This window comes from Syngnathus scovelli, chromosome 15 (assembly GCF_024217435.2).
Source record: "Syngnathus scovelli strain Florida chromosome 15, RoL_Ssco_1.2, whole genome shotgun sequence".
Classification (NCBI taxonomy): domain Eukaryota; kingdom Metazoa; phylum Chordata; class Actinopteri; order Syngnathiformes; family Syngnathidae; genus Syngnathus; species Syngnathus scovelli.
The window spans coordinates 2,556,143-2,573,530 of record NC_090861.1 but is presented as its reverse complement, the minus strand read 5'-3'; the positions used below and the strand labels follow the sequence as shown (position 1 = coordinate 2,573,530).

General features: G+C 50.0%; 1 protein-coding gene across 6 annotated transcripts; it reads right to left on the bottom strand.

Moving 5' to 3' along the window:
- Positions 1-1,342: 1,342 nt before the first annotated feature.
- On the bottom strand, positions 1,343-15,519 carry larp1 (La ribonucleoprotein 1, translational regulator). Of its 6 annotated transcripts, none has more exons than XM_049741933.2 (21): positions 14,826-15,518; positions 10,155-10,219; positions 9,942-10,007; positions 8,955-9,026; positions 7,912-8,065; positions 7,333-7,455; positions 7,092-7,238; positions 6,667-6,829; positions 6,415-6,559; positions 6,050-6,218; positions 5,732-5,916; positions 5,490-5,588; positions 5,069-5,398; positions 4,426-4,549; positions 4,131-4,336; positions 3,959-4,065; positions 3,736-3,893; positions 3,519-3,663; positions 3,336-3,445; positions 2,979-3,106; positions 1,343-2,906 (listed from the first exon to the last, which is right to left on the bottom strand). In XM_049741933.2, exons 1-21 carry the CDS (start codon positions 15,184-15,186, stop codon positions 2,730-2,732), a joined length of 3,234 nt encoding a protein of 1,077 aa, XP_049597890.1. In that variant the 5' UTR covers positions 15,187-15,518; the 3' UTR covers positions 1,343-2,729. The 6 variants fall into 6 exon arrangements, with proteins under 6 accessions (XP_049597890.1, XP_049597893.1, XP_049597894.1 ...); XM_049741936.2 differs by having other exon boundaries at positions 5,490-5,570; XM_049741937.2 differs by having other exon boundaries at positions 5,490-5,573; positions 5,747-5,916.
- Positions 15,520-17,388: the final 1,869 nt, after the last annotated feature.

The window sequence follows — 17,388 nt, the reverse complement described above, 5'->3', positions numbered from 1 at the left end:
CTTCCACCAAAAATAGCACGCAACTGGTATTTACCTCTTCCCTTTTTTATGAACTGTGTTTTGCAATCGAATTGTTCTGGGATTGAATGATTTTATTAACACGGGTATCAGTGAGTGAAATTGTTCAGTTTCTGGAGTAATTGAGATTTGTAAATCTATTTCATGTTTCTTTAATAAATGTGTTTTGTATATTACTTACTTCGTTGTGCGCGGATTTGTACTAAATATGCAACCGAAGGCTCAGGCCCGCTTCCCCTTTTTGACGGGCCGTGTAAAAAGTAACTCTGAGCAAGTTAGAGAATTAAATAACTTTCGTAAATATTTAACGGAAGAGTTGAGTTTGTTGAAAGTGAATTCGGTTGAGAATTTACTTCCTTTAAATAACATAACGACGATGATTAAAATAAATCAGTGAAGTTGGTGGAGGATAAAAGTATTTCGATTGTCCGTCGGACGCGGCCCAGTTCCCCTTTTGTCGGGCCGCGTCAAAAGTTAAATAGGACACGATCAAAAAATAGACTTGCCTTCCAAATTAATTATTGGGCAAATCTAAAGACAGCACGACAATTTTATTCGGTAAGAAAGTCGCTATTCTCTTCGAAGCAATTAAGTGGGGTGAAGAACTCCGACGGTCAAGTGCTAGATCTACGTATACGAAGTTAGAATTAATAATATAAAGGGCATTAATTTTCTTCTTAAATGCTATTATTGTCACACTTTTATTAATTCGATTCTCTTTCGAATAAAAAAAGTTGGTCGGCTCACTGCATGAGCGACCAAGTGGAACGGACCCGTATGAACATTTACTTCGGCAAAACTAGTGCTTGGGTGCGCTATACAAACGAATCCCTGAGGTCTTAACAAAGACATCTAAAAAATATCCGTAACGAATAAGAACTTCAAACATTAGCGGGGAGCCATCAATACGATGCGGTCACTTCGAAGTCCTGCCTCGAATTGAGTTACTCGGCACGCGCTTCGGGTGACTTGAGAGGGATTGGCGTCGTACAGAAATTAGATTGATTCCGGAGGAGTTAATTTAACTCGGGTGGTTAGATTACGGACGAATCTCCGAACCCGGCTAAAATAAACCCGTTACTGGGAAGCCAGGGGCACCTTAATTCGAGAGGTGCGTTTGACACTATATATCCGTTTTTCCACTCTTTCGGCCACCATTTGTCTCCAAGCCTCCATAAAAACACTGATGCACCCATCGTGTCCCTTCAAAAACTCTTCAAGTCTCCCTGAAGAAAAAAGGAGGGGGGGGGGTCCGGCTCTGCTTGCACCGGAAGATAAAATGAGGGCGACGTCCACACGAGAACAAAAAACGGAAGGCAAATAATTGCAGTTGTTTTTTTTAAACATGTCAGGAAGACTCAAAAAAAAGTGGACTGATTTGTTTTAAGACTTACGGTACCCGCCAAAAAAGTAATCCAACTGTTGATGAGGCGCCAATTGATGAAAAAAAAAAAAAAAAGAAGAGTGGGGGGGAATTTTAACAGATTTCAACATGAAACAAGATTTGCTTTTTCGTTCCCTTTTGTCGCTTTAAATACACGTTCCATGTTCCAGACGTCAAAAGGGAAAAGGAAAGAAAAAACAAAACCCCCGCCCGCGTCACACTAACAATACTGCCAGAAAAAAAAAAGTCCAGAAGCGTCAACATGTTAATGAGTACGTATACGTGTAAGGCGGAAATAACGTCGAGCAAAAAAAAAAAAAAATAATTCTCTTCTTCATTGGTTGAGTTCACATTTACATCTTGATGGGAGGACGTCCATGAGGAACCAACTTGGCCAAAGACAAGGAGTTGCGTGTGTGTGAAGAAGAGGAGGAAGAGGAGGAGGAGGACCCCCCCCCCACCCATCCCCAAAAAATTGCCACCCAAAGCACCTGCGCCACTTCCCGCTCCTTCAAGTAATGCGGATTATTGAGTCTTCCAGTCCTTGACGGATGGATGCTGATGGATGGGACGCACAAAAACAAGGTCAGGAAGCCCCGCCCCCTCCATTTAAGGTCCATGAATCTCCTCCAAAGGAACGCCGGTTGCGCTTAAGCATGAAGAAAGCCACACGACAAAAGCCAAGTTGGGACTCGTAACAGGATCCGAATGACACTTGGAAGACAGTTGGAACACTTTGGCAAAACGTGCTCCCAACAAAAAGGGCAAAACCATTAACGATAAGGCCACTCGCAACCAACTCTGCTTCTCCTCCTTCCTTTTTGAAGCATGTTTTTTTTTCCCCCTCCCACTTGTCCATAAAAACAAAAGAAAAAAAATCCAGCAAATCAAATATTTTTCGAAGGCGCTTTGGTCCGCTCGGATGTCAGCAGGGCCGTCGTTGCATGTGCTCATCGTAAAATTGTTTCCAGAGGCCGCCACACCACAAAAAAAAAAAATTCTTGAAAGGGAAGGAAATGAAAATAGTGGATGGTTAAATAACCTTGAAAAAAAAAAATACCTCCACCTGGTGGAGTGGCAATGATCTGCAAAGAAAAATGTGTTTGACACCTTGTCGCTTGCTTGCCTTGTTAAGAAAAGAAAAAGGAAAATCTCCAAAACTTAAAACGCATCCATCAAGCTCTTTGTGACGATTTTCTTCCTCATTTCTCAAGCAAAAAAAAAAAAAATATAGTGATGCACCAAAGGAGAGCTGATGGGGCAACCCCAACCGACCCCCTCCCCCCTGAACCAGCGGCATGTGACTTGATATCCCCCAGTTGCGTTTTTACTTGAGCGTCTTGGCCTCGGGTTTGACGTCGTCCTTGGCGGCGGCAGCGGTGGCGCCGCCCATGGGGCTGGAGCTGTTCTGGCTGTGGGGCCGACTGGAGGGATGGGAGGGGTGGCGGCGCCGGCTGTCCCCGCTGGACGAGTGACGCCGGCGGCCTCCTTCCTCCATCGGCGGCTGCATGAGAGAGGAGCGACACAGATTAAAACCAGCGTTTCTTCTCCGAGTCTCAGGCGCCGTTTGACCCACGTCGATTCTGAAGTCCTCCAGACGCTTGAATTTGCTGAGGCACTCCTGCAGCTTGGGGTCGATCTCCAAGGCCTTAGCTTTGGAATATTTGAGGAAGGCCCAGAATTTTTCCAGTCCGTACAGCTGACCTGTGAATCCGGAAAGGTAACCGCAGGATCTCGTTTTAGGAATGTGGTCATTCAAAATATCTTGCAGGGTGACATTTTTCTAATTATACTGAGTCATCACTAGCAGGATGGGTGTGTCCGCAGAAACAAACACGAAAGCCGATTTGGGCAAACTTGTTATATCACAAGTGTGTGTCGGGCCTTTGCGTTGATCAGTAGGCGACTCGACTTTGCGGGCTTATCGTCTCACCGGCCTCGTAGTCTTTCATGGTCTCCTCCTGGAAGTCCTTGAAGATATCCGGCCGAAACTTCTTCTCCAAACCGTAGCTGTAGTACCTGAACAGGCACTCCAAACCGTACCTAGAAGAGCCAGAGCGGACGGACGGTTACTCGCGTTCAATTGGGGGAGGAAGGGAAGGGGCTGCTGGTTCACCTGTAGCCTTCTTTGCCGTCTTCCACCACCAGCTGGCGGAATTCCTCGTACATCTTCCTGTTGAAGTGATCCCGCAGGAAAAAGGACCAGAAGCGGAAGAGCGTGTTCATCTCCTGGGACTGGCCGATCCCCAGCCGCTTGCGCTCTGCGATGGGAGTCCCGGTTAGGTTGGGCCGAAGGCACGGATCGGAGAGCGCGCCGCTCGACTCGTGCTTACCGTTGAGGCAGCGCCGGCGGTATTTGTGGTAGACGTGTTGCGTGAAGCCGTTCTCTTTGAGAAGCTCGTGGGACGGGTGCTGGAACTTGGGCAGGGACTGCGGCGTGCAGCCCACGTTGCCCAGGGCCGGCGTGCCCTCCGACGGGCTGGCGTTTGAGCTGGGGCGACGGACAGAGTGAGCGGGACGTGCCCTCGGCAGCTACCGCTAAATAACGGGCCTCACCTGACGGAGGCGGTTCTGGAGCGATGCTCTCTGGAATCCATCACCCAGCCTACGTGGCACTCCATGGGCGGGTTGGAGCTGTGTCGGGTCTTGCGCTTCCTCGGGGTCTGAGCAGAATCAATGCGGCCCGTTGAGACAAAAACAAGAGCAAGCGGGCATTTGAGCATCTCACCTTGGCGTCGACGGGCCGGCTTTCCTTAACCACCGGGTAGAAGCGCGGCGTGGCGGTGGCGTCCTTCCGGTGGGGGGTGCGTGGCGTGCGAGGCGTGCGGGCGCCGCGATAGTTGGGCGACTCTGGCACGGTCGTCGGGAGCGACCGCGCTATCGACGAGGGTTCTGGTGCGCCGAAAAGTTTGTTCGCAAGGGCGTCTGTGGGGACTGAGGACAAAAGGCACGCAAGGTCGACTTCATTATCATCAAGTGTGTGCTGGGCTGCGGCTTTTCAAAATAATAAAGCGAGTTCTTACTCTGTTGGGGTTGCGGGGGCCCGGGGGGCACTTCCTGGTTCGGGTCGACGGGGGGCTCTGGGGTCAAGCAGTCAAACTCTTCACGACTGATCAAGTGAACCTTCTTGAAGTTCTCCACCTCTAGCTGCAGGAGATGGAAATTATGTGGAGAAAAAAAAAAATATTGGTGAGACGAGGGCTCACTTCACCTTTATGCCGTTCGCCCGCACGCTCCCGCCGCATTCCGGAGACACAAATGTGAAACCTTCCATGACGACAACAATAGCCGCCCCAAAAAACGAGGCCGGCTCACAAACACCGAGAACGACTCACGACCAACTCACACTTGATGCTTCAGCTGCTGCCCGCTAGCGCTCAGTCCGCTCGGCCGCGCACTTTATTTCCTCCCACAAACTGTTCCACACGGCGCTGGACAACCACGTGAAGGCCTCACAAAAGAGCCCGACAACAAAAAACGAGTGGCCCAGAACAAAAGTCTGTGTTCGCGCATCCAGAAACCGCTCAAAGCTAAGAAGCTTTCTGCTCCGGCGTCGAACTTTGGGACAGAAATGTCTCCAACGCGGCGGCGGCGACGAGACGGAAGCGCTGAGAAGCTACCTATTCTTTTCTATTCTATGAATTGGACAAGCCAAAACGGCCTCACCTTGATTGTGGCGTACTCGGGCTCGTACGTGTCGTCCCACAGGTCCCGCTCGTAGTAGAAGAGCCCGTCGTTGATGACCTTGACCAGCTCGCTGGAGAGCTTGGCGCGCGACGTGTGGTGGCCCGTGCGGTCGCCGCCGGGGTGCTTGCGCAGGTAGGGCGGCGTCTGCGTCACGATCAGGATCTTGTTGACGTCGTGGTCGTCGATCTCGCCGTCAGTGTCCTCGTCGGACCAGTCGGTGAAGGTGTTGCGCCGGCCGTCTATCTGCTCCATCTCCTCGTCGAACATGAAGTCCAGCTCCTCGGGCTCGTCCTGCTCTCCGCCGCCCTCCTGCGAGCACAAGGTCTGATGAGACAACTTTGTTCTTATTCGAGACGGCAGTTCACCGGTGCAAAGCCGGCCGTGGGTTTGACGTGGTCACCTTGTTTGCGGGGTTGGCGGAAGACGGCGAGGAGCCCAAGTGAGGCAGCGGCGAACGGCTGGCGTCGTCTTTTTCCCGCTGCTGCTGTGAGGAGGGCGCCTGCGTTAGCGCGCGACCACAATCCGGCGGGAGGAGGAGATGAGGATGATGGTGAGGTGGCGCGATCAAATGAGCAAAACGATGGGATGCTGAGCTACGTCAAAATAAACTGAGCCGATCGATGGCTAGAATGATGATGTCACCTTCTCCGGGCTAACCTTGGGTCTCGCCGGCGAGGGTCTGGGCCTCTTCTTGACCTCAATCCAGGACTCAGAGTCCAGGTCGGGGAGGCTGGCCGAGAGGCCCTTGGGCATTGTCTTAAGGTTGGAGGGCGTGTCCGATTCGGCCTTGGGCGGGCGTTGCGCTGAGGTCGAGGCTCTGAGGGACCCTGAAGGACAATGGCATCGATCATTGGAGGAGACCATCTCACATAACAAGTGAGGCGATGACAATCAAGCTAATTCAAATCTGAAACAAAGTCCGCTCAGGAACTTATGGAGTCGGGCGGCAGGCATCCTCACCCGCGGGCTCCTCGCTGGGCTGCCTGGGGATGAACTCGGGGCAGTTGATGAGTTGCGCGAAGTCGGTGTGGTTGGGCATGCTCAGGCCCGGAAGTGGCCACTTCTCGGGCTCCACTTTGCGGCGGATCTTCATGTCAATCACTTCCACTTCCTTGCTGTCCTTCAGAGCCTGCCGAGAAACGCGCGTTAAACAGGCGCCGAAGCTTAGCTTGTAAAAATAAAATGTGTCACTTTTATTCGTGTGCTGCGATCAGAGTTGTTTTAAGTTTTCGTCAGTGACGTCAGAAGAGACATGAGAAACTCATCAGTTTGTGCACCATAAAAAAAAAAAAAAAAACTCTCAAGAGGAGCTATCGTGCACGTACTTCCAGAATGATGTTGACGTCGGTGGTGAGGGCCTGCACTCGGTGGAAGCTGGCGATGAGTCCGATGGGCAGGAAGCCCTCCTGATCCATCTTCCTGCGGAGGAAGAAGTCGCGCTCCAGGTTGTCCAGGCTGAAGTAGTACTCACTGCAACAAAACAAAAAAAATGTTTTCACAAATTCTAACAACTACTCTTTAATTGAAACTCATCCAAGAGATTAAGCTCATCCCATCTCCTGCAACTCCAAACTCACATCTGCCTCTTGATGTAGTCCTTGAGCAGGTCCTGGTCCACCGAGTAGAGGTCGCTGCTGCTCATGTTGTCGTAGTAGTAGGTGACTGAGTTGCTGAATTTCGCTTCGTAGGGTCCGTCTTTCATCTCGTACGACTTGTAGCCTTGGTGGTAGTAGTAGTGGCCTGAAGGGGGTGCCAAAAGGGTTCTTGAAATTGCATTCGATTAAGAGGGGGGGGGGGGGGGGGGGACTAAGTCTAAGTTAGTTTTGCTTTAAAAAAAAATGTGGTGACGCTTCAATGCCACAATCAGAGTTGTGAAAGTTCTCTCTCCATGGAAAGTCAGAGAAGAGACATGAATATCTCATCATGTATACAGCACATGTGCAAACATCACAAAAAAAAAAAAAAAAACCTCCAAATTTATTTTAATATGTTGTTAATATACCTCTGCCGCGTCCTCGTCCCCGGCCCCTTCCTCGGCCGCGCCCGCGTCCCCGGAAGCCGCCACGGAACGGCGCCCCCTCACTCTTGACGCTCGACACCTCGTCGTGGTCGTCGCGCCACTCCCGCTCGTACTTCTGACTGTGCCAGTCTGCAACGGGCGCGCCAAACCCACCACCGGGAAGAGCACAGTTGAAGTCATCGAGTATAAAACTGTCTCGTGAAACTGACGGCCAAGAGCTTACCACGGAGGTCGTTCCTGGCGTTGGGCGGCAGGCGAAGATTTTCGTTCTGCCTGCTGTTATTGCGGGAGGCCGAGCGCTCCCGCGGCCCCTCGATCATCAGGGGGACCCACTTCTGCTTGTTTCCTGTTTGCGATCACACAGCAGACCCGTGAAGAATTAAAAAAGATTTACAAAGAAAAGTTTTTCCTCTATAGTTCTTTGAAGGGAAGGAGAATCAAATTGAAGACGGATAACAGCATTGAGTCAGCTGCAGTAACTCTGTTGGCCAGCAGGGGGAAGGAGTGATCTATTTCTTTGCGCAGTGAGCTGAATGAGGCGGTCAAACAAGTGAACGACAGTGCATGTGGGAATGACACGACTTCTTTCAAGTGACGTGGCGCTCCGTAAGTCCACACATCCAGTGGTCACGGGGACAAGGTTCAACATAGTCAGCAGAACAGAACGGGACATTGGGCCTAAACGTCTGCAATTAACAGCGTAGCACCATCAGAGAATGATATTTGATCCGAATTTCACAGTGCTGATTATGTATAATTGTCCAAACTTGGACCCAGCGAGCATAAGTTTGAGCCAATTCACCTTTTTTCTTTTGGCCGTTCTTCTGGGAGTCGTCGTCTCCGTTCTTCTCCTCTCCGGAGTCGTCCGACTTGTTGGTCTTCAGATTCTCCTTACTTTCCTCGTTGCTCTCGCGCTTCTCCTTGGTTTCCTTCTTGGTGGAGATCCTCCTGTGGGCCTTCATGGGACAAGATGTTAAGGCGTTAGCGACAAATTTGCACATGCTGGTGCCCTACGAGAGCCACGACGCCGCAAACACGACGACACTGCGAGCTGTTTGTGCAGGAAATCATGCAAAGCGTTCTCACCAAGTCGATTAAAGTACACCGCGTTCCATGCCGCTGAACGCTCACACACACACACCTCCTTGTATTTAAAAAAAAAAACTCTAATCCACCTCCCAAAAGAACACTCAACACGCCCAACCAAATTTTGACACCATAATCAAACAGGAAAACGTTCTCTTCCAACTGCATCCAGTCAACGGCCATTTACGCTATAAGGGAAACGTAGCAGCGGGATTAGCAGCACCAGACTGATTAACGGCAGCACGTGTAATCCACTTAACCCTGCTGTAAGTGTCCAAGCGTTGAATGGCGGATGGAAAATACAAGTCATGAGGGTGAGGAGAAACACTGGATGGAGCTGTTGCAACTTTGGAGTCGGACCTGGAAATCCATTCGGTGATTTGGCACGATGGAGCGAGCTACGCTAACTGATGTTCCTGTTAAAGTGGCAGCACTGCTAACGGGCTAGTTCAAATGGCAGCGCTGCTAATGAGCTAGCTAAGCTAATTGATGTTCACAACTCAAGAGACTGATGTCATGTCGCCTTTAATGCTTTGTGTAAATATTCAATTGGTTTGAAAACATGCAGAAAAGGGAAAGCTTGACGCCACTCTTCAATTTGAATACGAAGAGCGGTTTCGTTCGACTTATTCGGAATCTTGCGTTGACTAGCGTCATGGTTTAGCCTTCTACTGGCGTGCTAATGGCGCACGGCGAGCGGCTGTTAACAGGCGGGGCAGGTTGCGGGCAAACGACGAGGGGCTGCCGCTTGAAACTTACAGAGGATCTCCACGAGTCTTTGACCTGCCTGACCGTCGGCGGGCAGGACACGGTCCGTGTCACTGCCTCGATCTGAACAGAGGGAGGGAGGGAAGAGCAGTTTAGAGGAGACAATGACGTGGACCGAGATGACAAAAGGCACACCGAAAAGAAAAAAAAAAAAAGAATGTTCACAGATACAAATGAGCTGGAGGGGAACAAACCTAGGCCTGCCTGTTAGGGGAAGTCATTTGGATTTGGAGAACATACATGGATGAGGATGAAGGTATGCATGGTATTGGTGCAGCTATGCGTGGGATGGTAAATGTCAGCGGGGACGAGAAGAAGTAGGGCCATCCTGAATTCGGACCAACTACCCATCGACCAAACACGAGTCAAAAGGACAAGCCGGACAAAGACAACACAATAACGCGAGCCAAGATCTCTTTGCTCCCAAGATTGACCTTTGCATCACAGAAAGCGTCAGCACGCACACGCTCCGATTACGCCACGCTCGTACAGTCCCTCAAAATAGCGGCGGCGGAGGCATCGTCGATCCGGGGGCGGGTGACCAAGAGGGGATCCCTAAAAGGACATCCCTTCCCAGGCGGTGACCAGCTCCCCCCCACCCTCACCGTGTCTGGTGGCATTTATTCCAGGCTCCCATGACGCTGACCCACATAACACCGCTGAGCAACGCCAGAACATCCACGGCTCTGAAATAGCCAGGCGCGCCCGGGGCTGCCACTGAAGCTTGTGTGTGTGTGTGTGTGTGTGTGTGTGTGTCGGGACCCGAGCCTGAACTAGGCTGAGCGGCTTGAAGTGACAGGTGCTTCTGAGGTTGTGCTTTGACGCCTTTATTATGCAACAGAAGCACTTGGTAAAATGAAGCCACGTACCTTAAGACCTTTCCATTTGGTGGATAATCAGACACTATTTTTTTGTTTGTCGTAGACTATAATCCGATGAAAGTCGAATAGAGGGGGAAAGAAAACCAAAATTACCCACCTGCATGTCTTTAGTTGCGATTTCTCCCGGGGTGGGCCAGCTGTTGGTGTCGCCAAAGTCGCCGACCTGAGCGGACGGGGTCACAAACCGTCATTGCCAAGCACACGATTACACAAACTACAAATTAACACCGCATAACTTCTGGTGAAAGCCATCAAAATAACATGAAAGCATTAGTTTTTTTGGGGGGGGGTAACATTCGGCGACATTTACCTTTCCTCCTCGTCTGGTCTTGGGAGGGTTGCCCGCTCTCACCACCTTGGCGGGACCGCTCGACTCTGTTGAGACGAGAACGCACGTGTCAAGAGCGGGAAAACGCAGCGCAGTCGTCGGCCATCTTAAGTGATTTCCTTCATCAGCTTATCGGGCCTCAATCATTCCTCACATTCCGGGACAAAGTTCCAAATAAAGGGCAGGCCGCTTAAAGATGCTGCGGCTGCTCTTTCAATAACAGGAAACATGGGGAATGAGTCAGCAGCAAACGGCGTGAAGTCTCTTAACTTTTTCCACACCTTCAAACTTTACGTATCAAAGTATACCTGACTCGTTTGTGACCTTCCACAAAGTTCTCAAAGCCAATTGTAGCACGGGACGTTGAATGGATGAACGGGTGTGGTGTGTCATTAATTCAGGAGGAAAAAAAAGGTGCTTGACGTGAAAAGGCGTCAACACGATGACTCGGCGTTTATTGTGGTTGAAAGACAAGCGGATTACCAGAAAGGTCCGCCAAAAGTCACAGAGTTGACCACGGTTTAATCATGGAAAGCGTCGCTTGTGACATCACAAACTATGACGGAAAGACACTTTAAAACCGGTTTTGGATTGAGTACCGCCCGCCCGCCCGCCCTTATGGACTGAAGGAAGACGATTTAATCTACTCGCGAGGTTCTTCAACCAGATGATCACTTGGATGTCAACTCCGGCCCACAACTGGCCGCTAATGTGACATCATTGTTGATGCAACGTTGTGTCTTTTTGCTATGACAGATAAAGCAGGCGGATTCTTTTGAAAATGAGTCTAAAGTAGCCGTCGTCATCATGACTCAGTTCAAGACAAGTCAGGTGAACGATTGTGCCGCCGCTGTTGAGCTTGAAGAAAAGCAGCCGGACTATGAATTATGTACTCGCCCCTGTTGACCGCCCGCGTCAGAAAACTCAATCCAAGGAGCCCGGGGGCGACGGCGCTGGGATCGGATAACTGCGGCGTCTCACCAGAACGACCGGCACTGGCAAACGCCAGAGCGACGTCAGAGCTGAGCATCCGCGGCAAGGTGCCAAACGTCAGCTGCGCTGGCAACCGGCGCGCATTCCACAACGTGGCGGCTGACAAACGAGAGCTTTGTCTCGCCGAATTGCTGCGTGTCCAGGCTTAGAAAAGCTGGAATGATCTTTTTCATAACGCTTACAAGTGCGCCCGCCGCGCCATTATGCACAAAAATCACTCGGGCTGGTGCCAGAGTTTCAAATTAAAAGCGGCATTTGTTTCCTCACAAGCCTGCAATTCGCCGTTGTAAACATTGGGGGGGGGGGGGGGGCGTAACGACAGAGCGGCAGCGTTGAGCTCGCAAGAGCCAAATATGGAGGAAACGGACAATGAGTTACTGCACAGCACTTGGCCAGCAGCACCAGAGCGCGTGAGCGAGGCGGCGTTCCTTCTCGTCTGCTTTTTGTGTACAAATGCAGCGCAATAATTCATCGGCGGGCTGTGGCCTGCGGGAGGGTCGAGTGGGACAAATAAATCCCAGCCGGCTTAATTGACGAGGGCTTCGGCCGGCGTGACGTCACCGGCAAAACCGGCCTTAAAACTGTCAAACGCTTTTGCCGCACCGCGTTTTACATCAAAATTGCCACCAATAAGCTCATATTAGTCCATTTTTTTAAAATGTTTTTATTGATTTTGCCTAAATTCATTAGTCACGGAAGATTTGTTACACATTAAAGTGCTCGTTCCACATTTTAGAAAAAAGGGAAGCCACTTGTGCCGCTGCTGTACGGACTCGAAACAGCACTCGCTTTAAAATGAGCGCTGTGGCGGGCGGGGGCAGGAAAGATAAATGGAATCTAGCGAGTGTTCACCGTATTGACAATGACTCACATGCTAATCCAATCAGCTCGCAAGTCGGGCGAGGAAGGAAAACCCCAGACTTGAGGCAAAAAAAAAAAAATGTTTTGGATGAGAGGTCTCCAGAGATCCCCGGAGGCTCCCCGACACTGGACACGCCACGGATGTGAACGGTCCACACCCTGCCGAGCTCTATCGGCCGGCGCAGACTCGGCCTGCGGCAGATAAAGCGGTCCGAGATGAAGCGCTTGAGACAAGAGCTCCTCTCAACCAGCTGATAGTCTGCGTGCACGCGTGTCGACTGGGTGGAGGACGACAACCGGGGGAGATGCCCTTCGTCGTTTCAGCCTCGCCCACAAAAATTAAAATGGACACACTGATACACGTCTCAGCTACTCAGTAAGCTACCGGTAGCTCTTTGCTGAGGATAAAGAATTTATGCCTGTGAGTATCGTCTGCTTAGAAGCGTCGCTCTGCCGTTTTGAGTTCAACTATTGCTTCAAGATTTAGAAGTTAGCAACACCGATGCTACACGTTAGCCCGCATGTGGGGTTTCATAATGTTAGCATTGAGAGGGTGCTATTGATGAGGGCCCCTATCTGCATTTCAACCTCATGTGACTCGTGTCAACATTGTTGCACAGCAGATGACGCAACAACAAAAAACCCCTTGTGACGATACACTGCGTGGGCGCCACTTGAGGTGGACCCGGATTTTGCTCCCAGTCTCCCTGGGCTATTTTTATTGCATTCCAAGCTATTTGTTTAGGAGTCTTTTGACAAGTCATGGCTGCTAGGGCTCACGAGTTTACTGCCATTCCAATCCAATCACAAGCGGCATGAGACACGTAATATTTCCCTTTGCTCTCAAATCCACAAGACCGTGGCAACTTTGGGCTCAAAAACAGATGGTGAGGCCTCAAAACACGAAGGCTTGGTTGAGGCGGTGCTCGCAGAATGCGCCATACCCATGTCGCCGTCCTACAAACAAGCCACCTGCGATGTTGAAATACTGTTCCACTCTTATCTAGGACTGATTTTAATCCAAGGACACGCTAAGTACACACATACTGACCTCTATTCAAGAATCAACTGTTAGGCCCCGCTTCACACTGACAGGGAAGAAGCAAATGACCACTGAGCGTGTGCTTGGCCGTGTCTCGCTTATTTGCACAATCAGTAAAAATGATCTAGATGGAGGCAGCGCAACATTAAGTTTGCTGGTATTGCTTTGGCTCCATCTTGTTTGTTACCTGTCCTCGACCCAATCTGTGTGCTTCTGCACGTTACTGGTTTTGCTTTTTTAGATAGCACTCACTGCCTTTGCAATTCGCCAGAATACTATGACCTTTTGCACAAAGCTATTGGGAATTATTTATGTGGTTATTTTGCTGGAAGAGGCCTATTTTTCCAGGAGGCTTGACCTACTTCACGTCATCAAACTATGTCTTCCTATCAACGTTTGAACGCAAAAGGACAGCGTTGTTCCTGACGTTCTGGACCCCGGAAAAGAGAGGAAAGTGGGGTGGGCAGGTGTCAAATCATATGGTCAGCGAATAGTTGTTTATCGGAGTAAAATAAGTCCGATGTACTTGCTGATGCTGCAGCACTTTTACATTTAAAGTCCACCGGACCGCCTGCCAGAAGCTTCGTCTAACAGCTGTGCGATTTTCAATACAAGCGGCAGCGTGGCGCTGGTGGACAAATGGCGAAAAGTCTTTGCGTTGACCGGGGCCCTGTTGTGGGTTAAAAGGGGCCTTACCTCTTAATATTTTGGGATGAAAAGATTACTCTGGATGACAAAAGGCACCACGTTGCTAATCACAATGTCGAGCGTTCGTGAGCCAAATCACCATGACTTGCACGCAGCCACGTTAGCATGCACGGCTAACTGCTAGCAGAGGAGACCTCGGCGTCGCGTAGGCGACATGACAATCGGGTCAATAAACAAGCGGCGCAACAATCGACAGCACAAGAATAAAAAGAAGGGCGTGATTGCAGCAAGTTGCGATTAGCTAGCTGGCGTCCGTTAGCCGAGCTTACCATGCCGTCTACACGTGGAGTGAACACGTGACGTCTCACAACAAACCTACTCGCTTGTTACAGTGCATTAATAAACGTGCCAAATATTCGCCAGATAACAACATAATTGAGTGCATTGAAGGCACGTCGGGCATTTTAAAAAGAACAAAGTGGAAATGAGGGCAAATGTTTGGAGCGTTTAAGCTAGGCCCGTGCTATTGTTAGCCGGGGCGGGCGTCTCCACTCTTTTTTTCCCCCTCAGTTATTTGTTTATCGATTTATCTATTTGTCTTTGCACAAAGCCACTTAAAAACGAGTAACCGCACTTTAGCCGACTAGGCGCGTCAGTTACGTCAACCCAATGTTTTAAAAGTCCCGTGACGGGTGCGTTTAAACACCCAAAAAGCCTACTTGAGTCGGCCATTGATCGACTTTCAGTGCACGATTTTGACGTTGCGCTACGATGCATCACAACTTTAAAGCAAAAAAAAACAAAACAAGTCACTTATGAAAAGGTGCGCGTATGTGTATGTGTGTGCGTGCAATGGCGTCCCTTGTGCAACGAGACACCCAGTGGCTCCACTTTAGCCACCCTGGACTCCAGGAATAGCCTGAGTGGAGGAGGGGTGCATGGATGCATGCACGGACTCCAAATATATCCGTCAGGACTTGACATTTGCACACCATGAACGGCCGCTACCTGGCCCACCTGACAGACACTTGCTGTATGGACCCACGGACACGCAAGTGACAGGCGGTGGGGCATAGGGGAAGGAAGAGAAGCGAACGAAAATTACTCACCGTGATGTGCTTGTCCGTTCACACTGACAACAGTCACCGGGTTCATTTTCCTAGTCCACGGGTTCACCTTGGGCGGGGGCGCTTCGGTAAACTCCTTCCGGCTTTTACAACCTTCCTCGTCGGCCTTGGCCTCGCTGTCACAGCCCCCCTCGTCCGCATTCGTGTTCCGCGTGGGACTCTCAGAGATCTCCCCGTGCCCGCCGCCTCGGCGGCTGCCGGGCTCCTCCTCCTCGTCGTCGACCCCCGCTGCCTGGCTCCGCTTGGCCCCGTCGACCTCCGGCTCGTCGCGGATCACTTCACCGCGCTCCTCCGCTTTGGTAAGCAGGTTGGCCGGCAGAAGAGCCTCCACCTGAGTGGCCATTTGCAAGAGCCGTCGTTCTCCCACCCCCTTCGGGATTACCAGTCCTCCTCCTCCTCTCCCCCCCTCCCCCGGTCCGAATTCGCTCGAAGGGGAAAAGTGAAGTAGTTCGCTGCGAGTTTGACGCTCCTCTGTCGCTCTCAGACGAACCGAGCTTCGCTCCAAGTCGCAGAGACGTCCACGGATGTTTCAAACATGAAAAAATGCAAAAATGAACGGTGTCCGATAGGCCTGTACGAGGGGAGAACAACCCTACCTCCGCTGCTAGCAGCAATATGGTCGCTCTCCACCACGCGATACTAGGGGGCGCGCACGTACGCCGTCGAGGGGGAGTAGGCACGTACAGTCGGGAGCGCGCATCCGTGAAACGTAATAGCAATGCTGCGTTCACGGTTTTGTGGTTAAAAAAAGACGCGTCTTTTCCGTTTCAAATATCGACCCCTTTTGATGCGAATTTCGATTCCAGTTTGCAATTGTTTTGTAACGAATGTACGTGTAATTTCAAACGCAACATTTGTACAGTATAACAACTGCTGCGTAAGCTTGTTGAGCCAATCGTAGTTAATTTGAAGGTGTATTTTTCTGACAGCGTGAACGCGGCACTAAAGCTTCGAGACACGTCATAGTATAGCTACGTTCAGTGTCCTCAGGTAAAAAGGCGTATTTTCAACTTCGAATATCGAGCCTTTCTACAAAAAGTTTTGATTCCATTTTGAAATTATGTTTGCATCTGTGCCATGTCTGTATTTTTAAATAAACTTTTTTTCCACGAAATGCTTACTTTTTATTACTATACATCTATTCATCCATCCATCAAACGTGAGTACTGACACGTATTCGTGTTAAAGCAATCTTAGTTTATTCAAATTTGCATTTTCAAACCCCCAAAAGATAACTGACTCAACAGTGGAAAGAGGCCTAACTTTTGTTGGTCGTCGACTCAATAAACAAGTACAGTGTTGACCTGTCTAAAGTAGCGTGTCCTTGAACGCCTCTTTTGCCCCCCCCACCTACCCACCCCGCACGTGTCCACGCCGTGTGCGCATGTCTCTCGAAGTAACCGTAATTTTGTTTTGATGCTGTACTTTTGGTTTGTAATCACCAGTTTCATAATGACTACAAGGCACTCTGTTATGTTCCGTTCAGTTTCATTTTCCAGCTCACTGTAAAAAAATAAAATAATTTTGTTTATGTAATGCAGTATGCACACGGGGTAGTAGTAAGGCATGCATGCAGGCAAAAGTGGACAGTTACTAAGTTGCGTCGCTTGCATACCACTCTTGTGCTGGACTGGGAAGTTGTCACACTTGAACTGGGTGGAGTACATGAATGCAACGAAGGGCACATTTCGTCCAACCTTACCGCAAATTATTATGAAAGAAAGAAAACCCCAAACCCAAAGGGCGGTGCGTTGCAAAAGCAAACAAATTAATAGTGACGTATTCATCAAATAGGCAGTTGGTCAAACAGGGGAGTAGTCAACCAGTCGATATTTTGTATAAGATTGTTGTTAGTATTTACACAAAAGTAAGTCAGCCAAGTTTCTTCAAAGTCACATGACGATGACGCCTTCAGGCTCAATGCATTCGACTGCAAAAAGTCAATTATTCTTGCTTCTCTACCACAATGCGCGTACATGGGAAGTGATTGATGGTTGACATTTAATTTATGACTGCATTGTCCGTTTGATTGTTCTGTGTCATTATAAAGAAGCCTTTGAAGAGAATAAACATGGTGGATAATCAATATTCACTCAAGGTTGCTGGCACGCTTGGACTCCAGTTTGTTCCTTCTACCGCTAAGGCCTACCGAGGCCCCCGGATAGTAAACAGGTCGCCGTGCGACTCAATGGCGGAGCGCTCCGCTCTTTGTGTGTAACCGCTCGGGGGACACATAAAGCTCGGTGCCATTGTCCGTCGCGCCGCGCCTTTCTGCCGCCGTAATCGCCAGTAAAAACACAAGTCAGCAGCTGGTCAGCAAGTCACAGTTGAAAGCCGCTAAATGGCACATTTGCTCTGTAAGCAGGACCGGTTCGATTGTTACGTACATGTGCCGCCCCCCCAACCCCCACCCCATGGTGAGTTCATAAAGCATTGATGATGGGTCACCGCTTAGCGACAAAATCTCAAGGCCTACTGGTAGCATTGGAGGGACACCTTGATCATCATTTATGTCATAGGACGTAAAGTTAAAGTCCCAATGATT